General features: G+C 44.5%; 1 protein-coding gene across 4 annotated transcripts in view; it reads right to left on the reverse strand.

Annotated features, from left to right (window-relative positions):
• Positions 1–306: 306 nt before the first annotated feature.
• Positions 307–15,494, reverse strand: part of Hipk1 (homeodomain interacting protein kinase 1) — a 65,235-nt gene continuing 50,047 nt past the window's right edge. For all 4 annotated transcript variants that reach the window (XM_042692269.1, XM_042692270.1, XM_042692271.1 and 1 more), the window contains 8 exons: positions 12,102–12,223; positions 11,147–11,281; positions 7,755–7,894; positions 6,172–6,351; positions 5,368–5,571; positions 3,254–3,495; positions 2,011–2,141; positions 307–1,064 (listed from right to left, as the gene is read on the reverse strand). In XM_042692269.1, the coding sequence (XP_042548203.1) occupies positions 576–1,064; positions 2,011–2,141; positions 3,254–3,495; positions 5,368–5,571; positions 6,172–6,351; positions 7,755–7,894; positions 11,147–11,281; positions 12,102–12,223 (1,643 nt within the window). In that variant the 3' untranslated portion in view covers positions 307–575. The remainder of the gene's footprint in view (positions 1,065–2,010; positions 2,142–3,253; positions 3,496–5,367; positions 5,572–6,171; positions 6,352–7,754; positions 7,895–11,146; positions 11,282–12,101; positions 12,224–15,494) is intronic.

A 15,494-nucleotide genomic window follows, 5' to 3' on the forward strand; every position in this document is an offset into this window, starting at 1 on the left:
ATGGAAACAGAATTAAAACATTTTAAGTTTAAAAGCTCCACAAACTAATGCTCAAGGAAAAATGCCTGATGATATAATATAGATTTGCATAAGCTGTTTTTAAAATAAAAAAGGGCAAATAAACCTTGGGTTTTTAAACAAACAAGAAGTAATGCCAGATCAGCATATTTCCTCTTATCAGCTATCATAATAAAACAAAGTTAAATAAGAGAGGCCTCACTGTTTTTAAAAGCATTTATAGAAGTCAGGTCAGAGAGAGCAAACATTTTTCAAAGGATAATTTTGGAGTGATCTCTCTTCCTTGGTAACTTCAGAAGATGAGCTTCTGAGTTCTTCCAAATACCAAAGTGCTGTCACAAAAGAAAAATTTAAAAATGGGGCAGACTTTGGGAGACTACAACAACGCAGTCAACACTGAGACAGGTTCCCAGAGAAAAGCCTTCTGTGTCACGGCTCTGCAGAATGAGCTGCTGGCTGCAGAACTATGAGAAGGGCAGGGGGCTCACCACGCCAGCTCTCCGAGCTCAGGGCCAGGCATGGGTGGAGGTGAGCCCTCCTCCCTCACGCACACCCAACTACAAATAGGAAAACTGGCTGATCTTGGTGGGACTCAGAGGGTACCCAGCAAAAACGGTCGAGCCTCGGGAGGACCCGATGTAAGACCGAGTGGCAAACTGGTGTTGGTATTGAGTGGGGGCCACACTGGCTGATGCGAGGAGGCTGGGCCCGACGCTGACGGGGACCTGGTGCACCAGGGCACTGGCGTGGGCGCCGTAGGCCGCAGCAGGCCGTGAGGAGCTCTGCGGGGAGAAAAGGTGAGCAATGGAGCCGGGGGTGCCCAGTGTGGCAGCAGAGGTGGGGGCGGCATACGTGTAGAGGTGAGGCTGGCTTGGCAGGGGAGCAGGGGCGGGGGCCAGATGTGGGTGCCCCGTCGAGTGCAGTGGGCTGCCATGCTGGAAGGCGTAGGGGGCGTGGGAGAGCGGGGCCACAAATGCCTGCTGCCTGTGGGGGGCGGGATGGCCACTTCTCTCCTGCGAGGACGGAGCTGAGGACGACTGCTGGTTCTGGAAGGAGGAAGAAGGGAAGGAGGAATCTTGAGGTCACTCTGGTTCAGGGCACCAAAGGGAAAGCGTTGGCTCTGACAGTTTCTGGACTGCACAGGATCTCCCAGACTGGCAACGAATGCTGCCGGACGTAGCCACCCGTCCTTCTGATCTTGGAGAATAGTCCTTGACCCACCTCAGACAAAGCGTGACAGAAGAAGAGTTCATACGCAGATGGGCTTCATACACAGATGGGGTCATACATGGACAGGGTTCATACTTGGACAGGGTTCATGCATGAACAGCGTTGCCTGCTCCTGCAACTCACCCTATCCTGGAGCCAGGGTTTCGCTTTTCCCTAACCCCTCTTTCTTGCCATTGCTTTCTTTTTGCTCTCCTCTAACTTCTGGAAATGCAGAGTTCAAAATACATGCACTGACGGGAGCTTTCACTTAGCTCATCTATGTCTCCCAGCTCCCTCACACAGAGCAGAGTACAGGCCATGGGATGCCGTGACTCTGCTTCATAGTGAAGCTACACTGGCAGACACAGGGCAAGTCCCGGGCTCTGGCAACGGGCAGGATTAGGACCAGTTGAGTGGCCAAAATGCTTTTCCTGTCTCGAAATAATGTGTGAGGCTCATGTTATTTGCGGTCTGGAGATAAAGGAAGACTATCTGTTCTTGAAGTAAGTGATTGTGCAGAACCAGGTAGGGCTCAAGCATCCTAGTCCCTAAATCATAAACATTTTTATCTGGGCTGCCCAAGGGATGTCTAGTGGAAAAACTGGAATGTACCCCCCCCCACACACACACACACATGCAGATAAGATGCGGGCCATGAAATACCACACGGCGACAGAGAGAGCATCATTTGGCTTTATTCAGCAGCGTGGCCAGGAGCTGGGTCCTCCAGAGAGTGTTAACAGGGGAGAATGCAAACAGAAGGCAGCGGCCCCTGGCGCTTACCTGGCTAAGGTTGAGTGGCTGTGCTGCGCCAGTCCCCCCACGCTGCGCTCGGTGGCCTGTGGGGGTGACACAGCATCCAGACGACTGCCCGCTCACGGAGGCCACCGGCTTGGTCTTACCGCTCAGGAGACCTGTAAAGGGTCAGGACTTCATATTACCCATCTGACCTCAGATGGCATCAAAGTACCCAACATCTGCAGACAGCCTGGAAGTTACAAGCTTGAATATGTCTTACTTCTTCCAACACAAATCAGAAGAGGAGAGCTGTATCATCCACTGCTGTGCTATGACAGGCTCCTTACAAGCTACTTGGGTAAATATGATCTAATTTCCTGTGATATAAAAGGAACCACTGGAAATAAAACCTGAGCAAGATACAATCCTATTCCCAAGGTGCTCTAGTTTTATATAGGATGGGATTAAACAAGTCAGAAATGACAATGTGGAGCTGAGAAAGCCATTGGTAATTCTTAGGATATTTAAATGTCACAAAGGGTTTAAAGGCAGGCAAGATTCTATTGGTACTTACCGCCTTCAAATTCAAGAAATTACAGGACAGTTGAACACAACATTTTGCTTCCATGTTCCCAGTAGAAAAATTAAAGCACATTTACACAGTGGCTTGTGAGCTAGCCTATAATTCTTTATGCCCAAGAATGGACAGAAGACCTAATAATTATATTCACAAGCCTGGCATCAAGATGTTCTACCTTGCCTTCAATGGGATTGTCAACTATTTCTGAGGTGAACCACACTGAGCCTTCACATAATACCCCTATAATTTAGAGTTCCATTTTCCCCCATGGCAGTGACATCATGACTAGAACATGAGAGCTCTACTGCTACCAAAACCATCCCTCCCTCCTGGGAGTAAAGCTGCCACTTGGAAAAAAGGATGCATTTCCCAAGCACTTTTGTAGTTTTTAAGTTCTATCTTCTTCTTGATTGCCAACTTCAAGTCACCTGTGTAAGTCTAATTGCCTGCTAACTCTTGATCCCATATAACAAAGCACTGAATGTGTTTCAGACATTATGCTGACATCAAACACAGTCTCACTTTTATGTCTAAGCAAAATAAATGTAGGAAGAAAAACTGATGCCTGTTCCTCAGGGAACAGGATTCTGGATGTATTCCTGAGGGATGTTTATGTTTCCGGTCCCAATCCCTGCCTAAGTACAATGAAAATATGAAGCAGGCATGCAGCAAAGGGATTTTCCCTCTAGCTGTGTGGACAGCACTTACCTGAGGCCTGGGTTGCTACAGTGCAGTCACCAGGCTGAGTTTTCAGTGGAGGCACAATAATGGTACGGGCGCCAGTGCCATCTGCCACAACTCTGCCGGGCCCTTCCAGAAGTGGTCCACTATTGCCCTGGAGAGTGCTCAGGGGGTCAGTGGAGTACGGGCTGCTCAAAGATGAGTCAGAGTCTGGAGAGTCATTGACAGTAACATAACTGATGACATTAGACCTCGGCTTCAGGGCAGAGCTGAGGAGAGGAAAATGCATGAGAATTGAACTGCCCCGTTTAGGTTTTGCAGAGACCTTCCCATGATCTCTGCCAGGGATGATGATAATACAAGCAGGGGTAAATTAGGTATCTATCAAGTATACAGGTGCTATTCTTACACGTCTATACATCTTGCCCCCGTCCTGTGATACAGGACTGCAGGCCCCAGTGCAGATGAGCACACTGAGGCAGGGGGATGTGTGCTGCCACACCTGGCCTTACCACTCATTTGTTGATAAAAGGCTCCTTCACTGCCTCTCACCTTATTCCTTTTAGCTCCTTACTTTTTAATAGGGCTGGCTTCTGTGAAAGTAACAAGGCCCAGTGTGTGCTTCTACTGAGCCATATTCCTGTAGTGAAGAACTGATTTTTCTTTTTCCCAAATCAGTTTAACTCAATGACCACTTTTTCCAAAACTTAGTTTCAAGTTCACCATTCTACACATCACCCTTTTGAACTAAAAGACTCTAATCTAAATGTACTCTAAATGTACATCTGACTTTAGTCATATGTAAGGTTTACTTTGCTATTTCCTAAGTTTATTTACTTTATTTTTTAATGGGGCCTGAATGCAGGTATACCATCCTTGAGCTTTTTTGCTCAAGGCTGTTACTCTACCACTTGAACCACAAGTCTACTTCTAGCTTTATGGTAGTTAAGTCTCAGGGACTTGTCTGCTCAGGTTGGCTTTGACTGCAATCCTCAGATCTCATCCTCCTGAGTAGCTAGGACTACAGGCATGAGCCACTGGTGCCTGGCTCCAAGTTTACTTTCATGTGTGAATCCTATCTTCTCAGGTAAAAGGTTAAGTTAGGCTATGGCTAAACTTCAAAAGCCTCATGGAAAATATATTCAATCAAGGAAACTGACTGGACTCATACTGAGAGAGAAGTGAGGATCCCAGTCCTTATGTTTTCCCGTACCCTCTTATAAACTGCCTAGCTGTGGACCTGCATTAAAGAGCAAGAAGCAAGATGAAATGACATGGTGCTCAAAGTCTTCTACTTTCAGGGCTGGGAAAGTGGCTTAGTGGTAGAGTGCTTGCCTAGCATGCATGAAGCCCTGGGTTCTATTCCTCAGTACCACATAAACAGGAAATGCCAAAGTGGCGCTGTGACTCAAGCAGTAGAGTGCTAGCCTTGAGCAAATGAAGCTCACAAAAGAAGGCCATTGTACTTAGTTCCACTTCTACCACAGAGGCCTTTTCAGATTAAGGAAAGTCTCAAATAATCCCTTACCTACCAACTCAATCCAATTAACTGTTGTTCCAATGCTTCTGTTATGATATCTATTTTTGGACTATAAAGCTCCTTAAAAGCAAGGACCATGGCTGCAGCACAATGTGAATTTCAAGGCAGAGTAATCCATCAACTTCATATAACCCCTCTCTCTAAGGTAATGATGAGTGTAAAACACTATAGAACACGTGACAAGTCTCAGCTACAGGAACTTAAGTATTTTGGACTGACTTATTCAAGATCATGCTTCCAAAATATGTACGTGTGTGCGTGCGTGCGTGCGTGCGTGCGTGCGTGTGTGTGTGTGTGTGTGTGTGTGTGTCTAAAATGGGGCTTGAACTTAGGGCCTGTGCTCTTGCTGGGCTTCTTTTGCTCAAGACTGGCACTCTACCACTTGAATCAAACCTCCACTTCGAGTGTTTTTCTGGTTAATTGGACATATGAATCTCACAGATTTTATCTGCCCAATCTGGCTTCAAATCTTGATCCTCACATCTTAGCTTCCTGAGGAGCTAGCAGATATGAGTCATCAACACCTGGCCAAAATACCTCTTTTTGTCCTTGTAAAAAGAAACACAGACAACAGACAGAGATGCTTGTTCACCTGCCTTACCTGCTGGGCTTATACTTGCCGTCCTCTTCTTCGTCAGTGTCACTGCGTATAGTGATAACACTCACAGGGGGGCTGGGAGTGTCTGGAATGACGATTGGCTGATGCTGATCTTGGACGGGGATGAGGGAATGGTAAGATGCAGTACGAAGAGGACTGCCCCCAACCAAGGAACAGACTTGGGAAGGCAGAACATCCACAGCAGGTCTGTGGAAAAGTTTACAAGTCAACACCATTCAACCTTAGGCCCTCAAATTGCACATCTTTTCCCTAGATTGTCCCCTAATTTGCTGATCCTTTTCTACATAACCATTAAGCTAACACACAATTATAAAGGTTCTGATAATAAATAAACTACTCACATGATAGTTTCCAGGGACAAAAAGAAAAAAAAAAAGGAAATTTTATTTTTGTGGACATTTTACCCGAGGTTTGAAATTCACTCTATTAGGTAGGCAGGGGAAAAAATCATAAAGGTGGCCTGGATTCAAAATGGCACCAAGAGAAAGGCTACACCCAGTGTGCATGAGAGAGGGGTTATAACCAGTACACATTTGGGATGGACATTCACGAGCTGTTGTTCAACTCAGCAGGTGCTTTGCAGATTCAGACCAAAAGTATCTACATCACAACAGTCCAAATGCTGGACAGCAGATCTCTGCAACTGGCACAGTTTTTGTTTTCTTAGAGTGCTGGGGATTGAACCCAGGGCTTTTGTATATGCTAGGTGAGCTCTCTACTGCTGAGCTATGCATCCCGTCTTGGAATCTGGCATAGTTTTAACCATCTGCTCTACCACAGACTTACTTGGAGGAGATTGGAGCAGATGGTTTATTCTTCTTGGAAGGGAGGGAACTGGACTGTTGCCTGACAACATGGGCAACCCCGACATTCAGAGGCTGGGCTGTCGCCAGGGCCACATGGTTAGTAAGCAAGGATGGCTGCTGCATGATGGTGCTGTACTGGTTACCATGAGAGTGGGCATTCCTATACCAAGGGAGAGAAACAGACAAGCATGAGTCCTAGAGTCATTGAGAAGCAGACTGCAACAGGAGTTTAAGAAATACTAGGACAACCAAATGTTCTAGTCAGGTGTTAAAAGTGATTAGGAAAACTGAATACAAGCCAGGTACCGGTGGCTCATGCCTATAATCCTCGCTACTCAGGAGGCTGAGATCTGAGGATCATGGTTCAAAGCCAGCCCGGGCAGGAAAGTCCTTGAAACTCTTTTTTTTTGGGGGGTCCGGTCCTGGGTCTGAACTCTGGGCCTGGGCGCTGTCCCTCAGCTCTTCAGCTCAAGGCTAGCGCTCTACCACTTGAGCCACAGTGCCACTTCCCAGGGCCTCATGCATGCAAGGCAAGCACTCTACCACTGAGCCACCTTCCCAGCCCCTCCGTGAAACTCTTATCTCCAATAAACCACCAGAAAACCAGAAGCGGCATTGTGGCTCAAGTGGTAGAGTGCTAGCATTGAGCTGAAGAAGAGCTGAGGGACAGCGCTCAGGCCCAAAGTTCAAGCCCCATCACCAACAAAAAAAACACAGCTGAATACAGCAGCAGCATGGATTTTGTAAGGCTTCAGGATTTTACTCTGTCCTCTCTGACCACTTAAGGCTTTCTTTAAAGACAGAGTAAATGATTCCTGACATCTATAACCTATTTTCCTACACTTAAAAGTTTCATTTCTTTTTCCTTTGATGTTGATATGGATGCTTGAACTCAGGCCCTCCTGCTCTTGCTTGGTTTTTCTGCTTAAGGCTGATGCTCTACTACTAGAGTCACACCCCTACTTCTGGTATTCTGCTGGCTAGTTGGAGCTAAGAGTCTCATGAACTTGTCTGCCTGGCTGGCTTTGAACCTAAATCCTCTGATCTTAGCCTCTTGTGTAGCTGACACTATAGGCATGAGCTACCAGCCCCTGGCTTAAAGTTTCTTATGATTCCATCTCCTAGCCAGATACAAGTTCATTGTTTTTTTTAATTTTTATTCATTTATTTATTTATTTATTTTAAGAATTTCAAATAGCCAGGCACCGATGGCTCACGCCTGTAATCCTAGCTACTCAGGAGGCTGAAATGTGAGGATCATGGTTCAAAGCCAGCCCAGGCAGGAACATCCATGAAACTCTGATCTCCAATAAATCACCAGGAAACCGGAAGTGGTGTTGTGGCTCAAGTAGTAGAATGCTCGCTTAGAGCTGAAGAGCGCCCAGGCCCAGAGTTCAAGCCCTACAACCAGCCAACCCCCCTCCCCTGCCCCCCCCCGCCAAAAAAAAATAATTTTAAATAAAGACAAATTTCTTATTTATTTTCTTCTTAGTCTCTCCACACCAAATCCTCCCCACCTCAATATGCACTTGCAGGTTTCAGAGAGAGACACAGGGCACTTGCCTCCAGTCTGCTAGCTGCTGGCTGCTACCCATGGCTTCTGGAATCACTGTGGGCTGGACAGAATTGTGCAGTGCCACCCCAGGCAACTGTTGCCACGTTGAAGGCAGGAGGATTTGCTGTGTTCCTCCAGGCCAAGCTTGCTGCAACAAAACACACACACATAAACCCAGACTTGATTCACAGTTGACTTTTTCTTCTGCTTTTAAGATGAAAGAAAATATCTTTTATAAAAAAGTTGCTTGTAGATTGTTAACTTGCAGAGACAAAGAAAGGTCAGAGGAGCGCATGGCTGCAAGTGTTACAAGAAGGTAGAGCATACTACTTGCTCTTGGCTATTTCCATAACCTGAGCATCAGCACACTACAAGAAACAAAGGTCCTTACAGGTAAGAGTTTCTATTAAACTGTAAAGAGAAAATTCAGAGGCAAACTCTAGTTAAACACTGGAGTTTATCTTTGTAAAACTGTAAAATACAGCCCTAGAAATTTAAGAAAACATACCTGCTATTAAAAAAGAAAAATGCTAATATTTGAGCGCCAATCATATAAGACAGCAGGTCAATCGCACCCATAAAACATAAGGTGCAACTCTTCCCTTGTTTAAAAGGGTAGACAACAGAGCCAAGATGACCAAAGGCAAAGCCCTTTGGCAAGCAGTTTTGTGCCAGCAAAAGAAAGCTAACTCAGGGGCTGGGAAGGTGGCTCAGTGGTAGAGCGCTTGCCTTGCATGCATGAGGCCCTGAGTTCGATTCCTCAGCACCACATAAGCAGAAAAAAAAAGCCGGAAGTGGCGCTATTGGCTCAAGTGGTAGAGCGCTAGCCTTGAGCTGAAGAGCTGAGGGACAGCGCCCCAGCCCAGAATTCAGGCCCACGACCGGACCCCCTCCCCCCCAAAAAAAAAGAAAAAAGAAAAAGCTAACACCAACATTTACAGACCTATGACAGAATGAAAAATTGAGGCAACCAGCTAAGTATTTAAAAAATAGAGGCAGAAAGCATATTATTTTTAACAGTTATGTAAAACTGTTTTATGTATCCTTTCTGGAAACATACTTTCATATAAAAACTAATCACTATAAGAAAATACATCACGAGGTTGGGAAGATGGCTCAGTGGTAGAGCGCTTGCCTTGCATGCCTCTGAGGCCCTGGGTTCGATTCTTCAGCACCACATAAGCAAAAAGAAAAAAGCCGGAAGTGGCGCTGTGGCTCAAGTGGTGTTAGCCTTGAGCTGAAGAGCTGAGGGAGAGCGCCCAAGCCCAGAGTTCAGTCCCCATGACTGGAACCCCCGCCCCCAAGCAATGCCACTTGCTAAAGACAGAGCAACAGCCAGGTACTGGTAGCTCAGGCCAGTAATCCTAACTACTCAGGAGGGCTGAGATCTAAAGATTGTGGTTTGAAGCCAGCCTATGCAGGAAAGTCCATGAGACTCTTATCTCCAGCAAAAAGCTGGAAGTGGAGCTGTGGCTCAAGTGATAGAGCATGCTAGCCTTGAGCGAAAAACCCTGCACCAAAAAAACAAACAAACAAAAACAACTGGGCTGGGAATGAAGCCCTGGGTTTGATTCCTTAGTACCACATAAACAGAAAACGCTGGAGATGGCGCTATGGCTCATGTGGTAGAGTGCTATCCTTGAGCAAAAAAAGCTTTAGGACAGTGCCCAGGCCTTAGTTCAAGCCCCAGGATTGGCCAAAAAAAAAAAAAGACAAAGCAATAAATACTTTTTTTAATACTTCTTACAGAAATTGTGGTGTTTTCTGGGAAAAAAAAAAAAAAGGCACATTTTCTTTTTAAACTTGAATCCGGCAGTGTAACTGCCCACAATACTTGAGCACATATGGTTGTTTCATAGTTTTCAAACAGCAAGGCCATCAACACACTCTTAAAAATATTTCTGCAAGTAACAGATCCACTTGTAACAAGTACTGGTTCCAAACAAGAAGCCTTCCAAGCAGAGAAACTGCAAACAGGTCTGTTACCATATGCAGAATTTAAAACAAAACAAAACAAAACAGAAAATAAGAGAGGTATGTTAAGTCACACCATGCGTCTTTCCATAAGCCAACACCTGCACAAGACAAAGCATGTAGTTTAATACAAAGCAAGAAATAACATTCCCACGTGAGGCAGAAATCTGGCGTTCCAAGCGACGAACTGCTTTGACAGAGGAAGAACAAAAATATGCAAAGCTTAGCAAATGGCTAGTGCAAACTTAAGAAAAACAGCAAAGGAAAGGTGTCAACTAACATCTCAAACCTCAAAACTATAGATAAGCAAGGAGAAACCAGTGGCTTGGATAAAACAAGATGGATTCTGTCTGACTCCCAGCCCTCAAAATTAATGCTCATGAGGAAATTCACGTGGAGGTGGCGTAGACTTTTAAACTAAATACTAAGCAAGTGTTTTCCACTCACAAGTACTTCAGACATAACTAAAGTCCAAAACTATTTTCTGAAGGATTCAATAATATTCATCAGGTTTTCAAATGTTTATTTAATTTTAAATCTCAAATAATGAAATGTTAAAATATGCAATAAACAATTCTAAGTCCCCTAAATAAAACACATCCAAAACTCACTCTGAAGCTTACAACTGCTGAGATATACCTCAAAGTCCTGTTCATTTGTTTTTTTCTTTCTCCAAGTCTGATGCTACTACAACTGCAGTGCTACTCAACAACTTCTCCCAGAAAATTTCAGTAGAAGAGACTGCATTGGCTCTTCATATTGGTTCTATAAATCCAAAGAATTGAGTTCTCCTTTAATGTTCATTAGCAACTTGTTCTAAAGGGAACAACTTTTCATGGGAGACAGAAGTTGCCACTGATTATGAGTGCCAAAAAGACCTATCTTCATGTGTTTACAGAAGGAAGATAGATGTTAACCAATAAAGAATTAAGAACATCTTAAAATTTCCACATGCACAGAGTTTTAGAAGCTTAAAACAATGGGAAAATTAAAAAGCTAACTTGAGTTCAGTTTTTGGACATCTGGGCTGTTTGCCAGTCAAACTAAGGCCATTTCCTTCCTTCTGAAGGACCACAGAGGGCATAAGAGGGCAGAAAATGGGGAACAGTGTTGAGGCTCTTCTGAGGCTAAATCAAGAGCTTCACCACTCTGGCTGGCAAAGAAGAATCAAGGGGTCTGGCTCCTGACAGAGCCAGACTGAACACCAACCCGTGCTTCAGCCAACGTTGGGGAGGAGCAGTGTGACATTGAAGATGCAGCAAGAACACAGCCACAAGATGGCTCATGCTTCCATGCCCTCTGCAAGACTAAGCTACTTTTTTAAAATGAGAAAACCAGAAGAACAGAACAATAACGAACAGGAAAAATTAAAAAAGAAAGAAAACAAAGAAACCCCGTTAGTAACACAGTCAAGTGAGGGAATTACCAGTACAGCAGTGGTCTGTTCAACCAGCGCCGGCCGGCCGGCTGTGCAGCTCAGGGTAAAGGGCACCGCATACTGCGGTGCGATGGTGGCTACTTGAGGGTGGAGAGTTGCTACCATTAGTGGTGTACAGCTTCCCTGAAATGTAGATTAGGCAGGTGAGTGAGACAAACACTGAGGCAGGTCATCTGGATTCAGAAGGGTCCTCAGACCCCATGTTATTACCATCAAAGTTAATTCAAATCACCTAAGATGTACAAACCTCTTCCCCCTCACTCTGCACAGCTTGAGTTCACTAGGTCAAACATCCATGGCCTAAAGCAAAGAGTACAGAATCTTTCTTGGGCCAGACCCAGAGAATCTGTTCTGGGACAGAACTCACAAAATAAGATTTTTATATTTTTTGTATGTTTCTGGGCCACAAACATTTACATATAGAATTTATAATGTATACTTGCTATTATAAATCTTGCATGGTTTTTCTCTATTGTCTTAGTTTCTCAATCATCTGGCAAGTGTGACAGCGTAAAGCTTATTACAGCCTAGTTCAACGTAAGGAATGAAGAAATGGTGACTTCCTGATGTGACTTAGCCTCTCCACTGAAAGCAAAACAGACAATGAGGGGCAATGGTGGAGCCTTGCTTTTAGAATAAAAAGTGCTGCATGTATACTGTATCTTTAAGATATCTAGAGGTAGGGGACCTGATCCCATAAAGTTAAGAGTAAACTTAGTCAGATGACCTTTCTCAGCATCTGGATATTATGTATCCCTGTCAATCTGAGGGAGACACAGGGAGTTGTAGTAATGAAGCAATGAGTATATTGTTACATTGTAATGTTGCATTTTAAGACCACTGAGTCAGAACCAAGAAAGATTTTATAGTCAAAGCAAATACCATATTCTAAAACAAAGTGTCTGTTTTCCAAGTGCTTCAGCAATACCATTCTGGCTTTTACCTGGGTGAGCACTCCTGACTGGATCTGCAGTGGCTGAGCAGCTGGCGCCTGGGGTACAATTGGCACAGCATTATCCATCCTCACAGGGAATCCAGAATGTTTTGTTGTTGCTTGTAGCCCAGCTGGCGGGGGGGAAAAAAGAACATCATTGGTAAACTGCTTTGCTGGGTTTGAGGATCATTTTGTTTTTTGTTTTCAGCCTTTTTTACTGCTCAGGTTTTAGTTTCAGACACTCCAGACAAAGGAGCTTCAGTCAGAAGTCTTAAAAGTTAAGAAAAGGTAACTTGGTTCCCATCAGTTAGCCAAATGCAAAGACATCTGACACAGGGAGGGCTGACTGAAGGGAATTCTGTTTTGTGTGTGTCTGTGACTGTGGGTGTGCACACTCGTGCGTGCACCAGTCTTGGGGCTTAAACCCAGGGCATGGGCGCTGAGCCTGTGCTTCTTTTGCTCAAGGCTAGTACTCAACCACTTGAGACACAGCTCCACTGGCTTTCATTTTGGTAGTTGAGTGGTGATACGTATCTCACAGACTTTCCTGCCTGGACTAGCTTTGAACCATGATCCTCAGATCTCAGCTTCCTGTGTAGCTAGGATTAGAAGGCGTGAGCCACCAGTGCCCAGAAGGAATTTTCATTTTAATGTTACACAATTTAAAACACAATAACCATCCCATCTATCAGATCTAATGATCTATCTGTCTATCTATCTATCTATCCCTTCAAGTAGTATGATATTTACCTTTTAGTTCATTGGGGAGGAGTGCCTAAGTGCTTTTTCAAACTGTCATCTACTAAAAATAGACTTGAACATAATTATAACTTTATTTATTTGCTTGTTTATTTTGTCAGTCGTGGGGCCTTAACTCTGGGCCTGGGCACTGTCCTCAGTTCTTCAGCTCAAGGCTAGCACTCTACCACTTGAGCCACAGTGCTACCTCCAGCTGAGGAATCAAACCCAGGGCCTCATGCATGCAAAGCAAGCACTCTACCACTGAGCCACCTTCTCAGCCCCATAACTTTAAAATTAGACAGTTGAATTTGCAATCTAAATTACCTTTTTGTTCAGATTTGGGGTGGGGGTGGGGGTTGTGGGGTTTAAACTCAGGGGCTGGGCACTGTCCCTGAGCTTCTTTGTGTTCAAGGCTAGCATTCTACCACTTGAGCCACAGCACCACTTCTTGGTTTTGAGTAGTTTATTGGCAATAAGAGTTATCACAGGGACTTTTCTGCCCAGGCTGGCTTTGAATCTCTATCCTCAGATCTCAGCCTCCTCAGTAGCTAGGAATATAGGTGTGAGCCACCAGCGCCCAGCTATTGAGAATATTTTAAAGGATATTTTGTCTCCTCAAAAAACTTCAACCAAGTTCAAATGTTAGTCATACTATCTTTAACTTGCAGAAAATGAAAGATAAATATACTTTTTGAGTCAGAGAAATCTGTTTCTGTCAGTGGTGGCTTTCTGATACAGTTCTCTTATAGTTAAAGAGCAGCTAAGCAAATGGAAAAAGTCTTTGCTGCCTTTTAAAACAGTGACCATATTTTATTTATATTTTTAATTTGCTGTGCTCCTGGGATAAATGCTGAATAAATTCCCATAAGATAGAGGTATCTATTATAAATTCTTACAAATAGGAACCTCAAACTAGGAAAAGGGGGTTCAGCATAGGTCTTGTATTTACTTATGTATTGTGTCAGTCCTGAGGCTTGAACTCAGGGCCTAGGTGCTATCCCTGAGTCCTTTAGCTCAAGGCTAGTACTCTACCACTTGAGCCATGGCTGTACTTCTGGCTTTTTGCTGGTTAATTGGAGTCTCGCACACTTTCCTGGCTGTGTTAGCTTTGAACCGTGATCCTCAGATCTCAGCCTCAAGTAGCTAGGAATATAGGCATGAATGCCACCATGGGTCACTCAACCAGCTCTTTGTTTTTATCAAGACTTAAAAAAAGAGGGTCTTTTTTTTTTTTTTTTTTGTGGTTGTGGGGCTTGAACTCTGGGCCTGGGCGCTGTCCCTCAGCTCTTCGGCTCAAGGCAAGCACTCTACCACTTGAGCTACAGCGCCACTTCCGGTTTTCTGGTGGTTTATTGGAGATAGGAGTCTCACGGTCTCTCCTGCCCGGGCTGGCTTTGAACCGCGATCCTCAGATCTCAGCCTCCTGAGTAGCTAGGATTACAGGCGTGAGCCACCAGCGCCCGGCTAAAAGAGGGTCTTTAAAAAAAAAAAAAAAAAAGGCCTTTGAAGTTTTCTTCTATACCTACCCTTTCAAAACTTTCAATTTGGAGAATTTAAGTTTCTGTTTCTTCTAATCCTCTTTAATTTCGCTAACACATTTTATGTAGTGAAGAGGCAAACATTTTATTCAGAAGACTGCATCAGTGACATTTCCTAAGCTCTCATCAATTTCTTTTCTCTCTTTCTCTCTGTCTGACAAGGTTCACTATGTACTCAGACTAGTCTTGAACTCAAGGTCTTCCCATCTCAGCTTCCCGAGTACCACAATTACAGGCAGGCACTATCACATCCAGCTTACTTTCTCTTACTATTACTATAGAGGTATCAAAGGAGTATAATGTATAAACCAAATGTGTAACGTATAAACTTGCTTTTTCCAGCAAGCTAGTTTCCCAATTTTGCACATCAGTATTTTGTGAGTAATTTAACAATAAATTTTAAAGTCTGGATAAGGGAGCTGGGAAGGTGGCTCAGTGGTAGAGTGCTTGCCTTGCATGCATGAGGCCCACCTGGGTTCAATTCCTCAGCACCACATAAACAGAAAAAGCCGGAAGTGGTACTGTGGCTCAAGTGGTAAAGTGCTCACCTTGAGCAGAAGAGCTGAGAGACATCGCCCAGGCCCAGAGTTTAAGCCCCATGGGGGGGGGGGGGGGGGTGCGTGAATCTGGATAAGATGTAAAGGTTGCCAGCCATGCTGACCTAAGCAATGCAACCCAAAATCTTGTGTGCATTCCTAGGACACAGGGACAGTATCCTGACCTCAAGAGGTCATTGTACAAGCCTCCTACAAATGGAGGAGGTCAGGAGGCAATGTTGGCTAGAAAAGCAAATTTATGACTCCCAGAGTGACAAAAGTGAAAGGGGACAAATATACAAGAATAGCTGCCACTCTACAAAATGTATGTCTATTTTGGTCAACTGGAATTAGTATGACCTATAAAGGAGACTACAGTTATGTAGGCTAAGCCACAGGCACAGAGCTAGGTTAAACTAGGCCTTTCTCCACCATAGCTGGAAACAAAGAATAACAGTACTTTGGGAAGGCTCTCCCAGAAGGCTGAGCTGTTTTACTGATATCCTTTAAGCCACTTGGTGAGGCCTAAGGACTGTGTCCTCCAGTGCCAGCAATCTGTAGAGGAAGAGGGGGAAAGGAAAGTGGCA

This window comes from Dipodomys spectabilis, unplaced genomic scaffold (assembly GCF_019054845.1).
Source record: "Dipodomys spectabilis isolate Male_0828 unplaced genomic scaffold, ASM1905484v1 ptg000148l, whole genome shotgun sequence".
Classification (NCBI taxonomy): Eukaryota; Metazoa; Chordata; class Mammalia; order Rodentia; family Heteromyidae; genus Dipodomys; species Dipodomys spectabilis.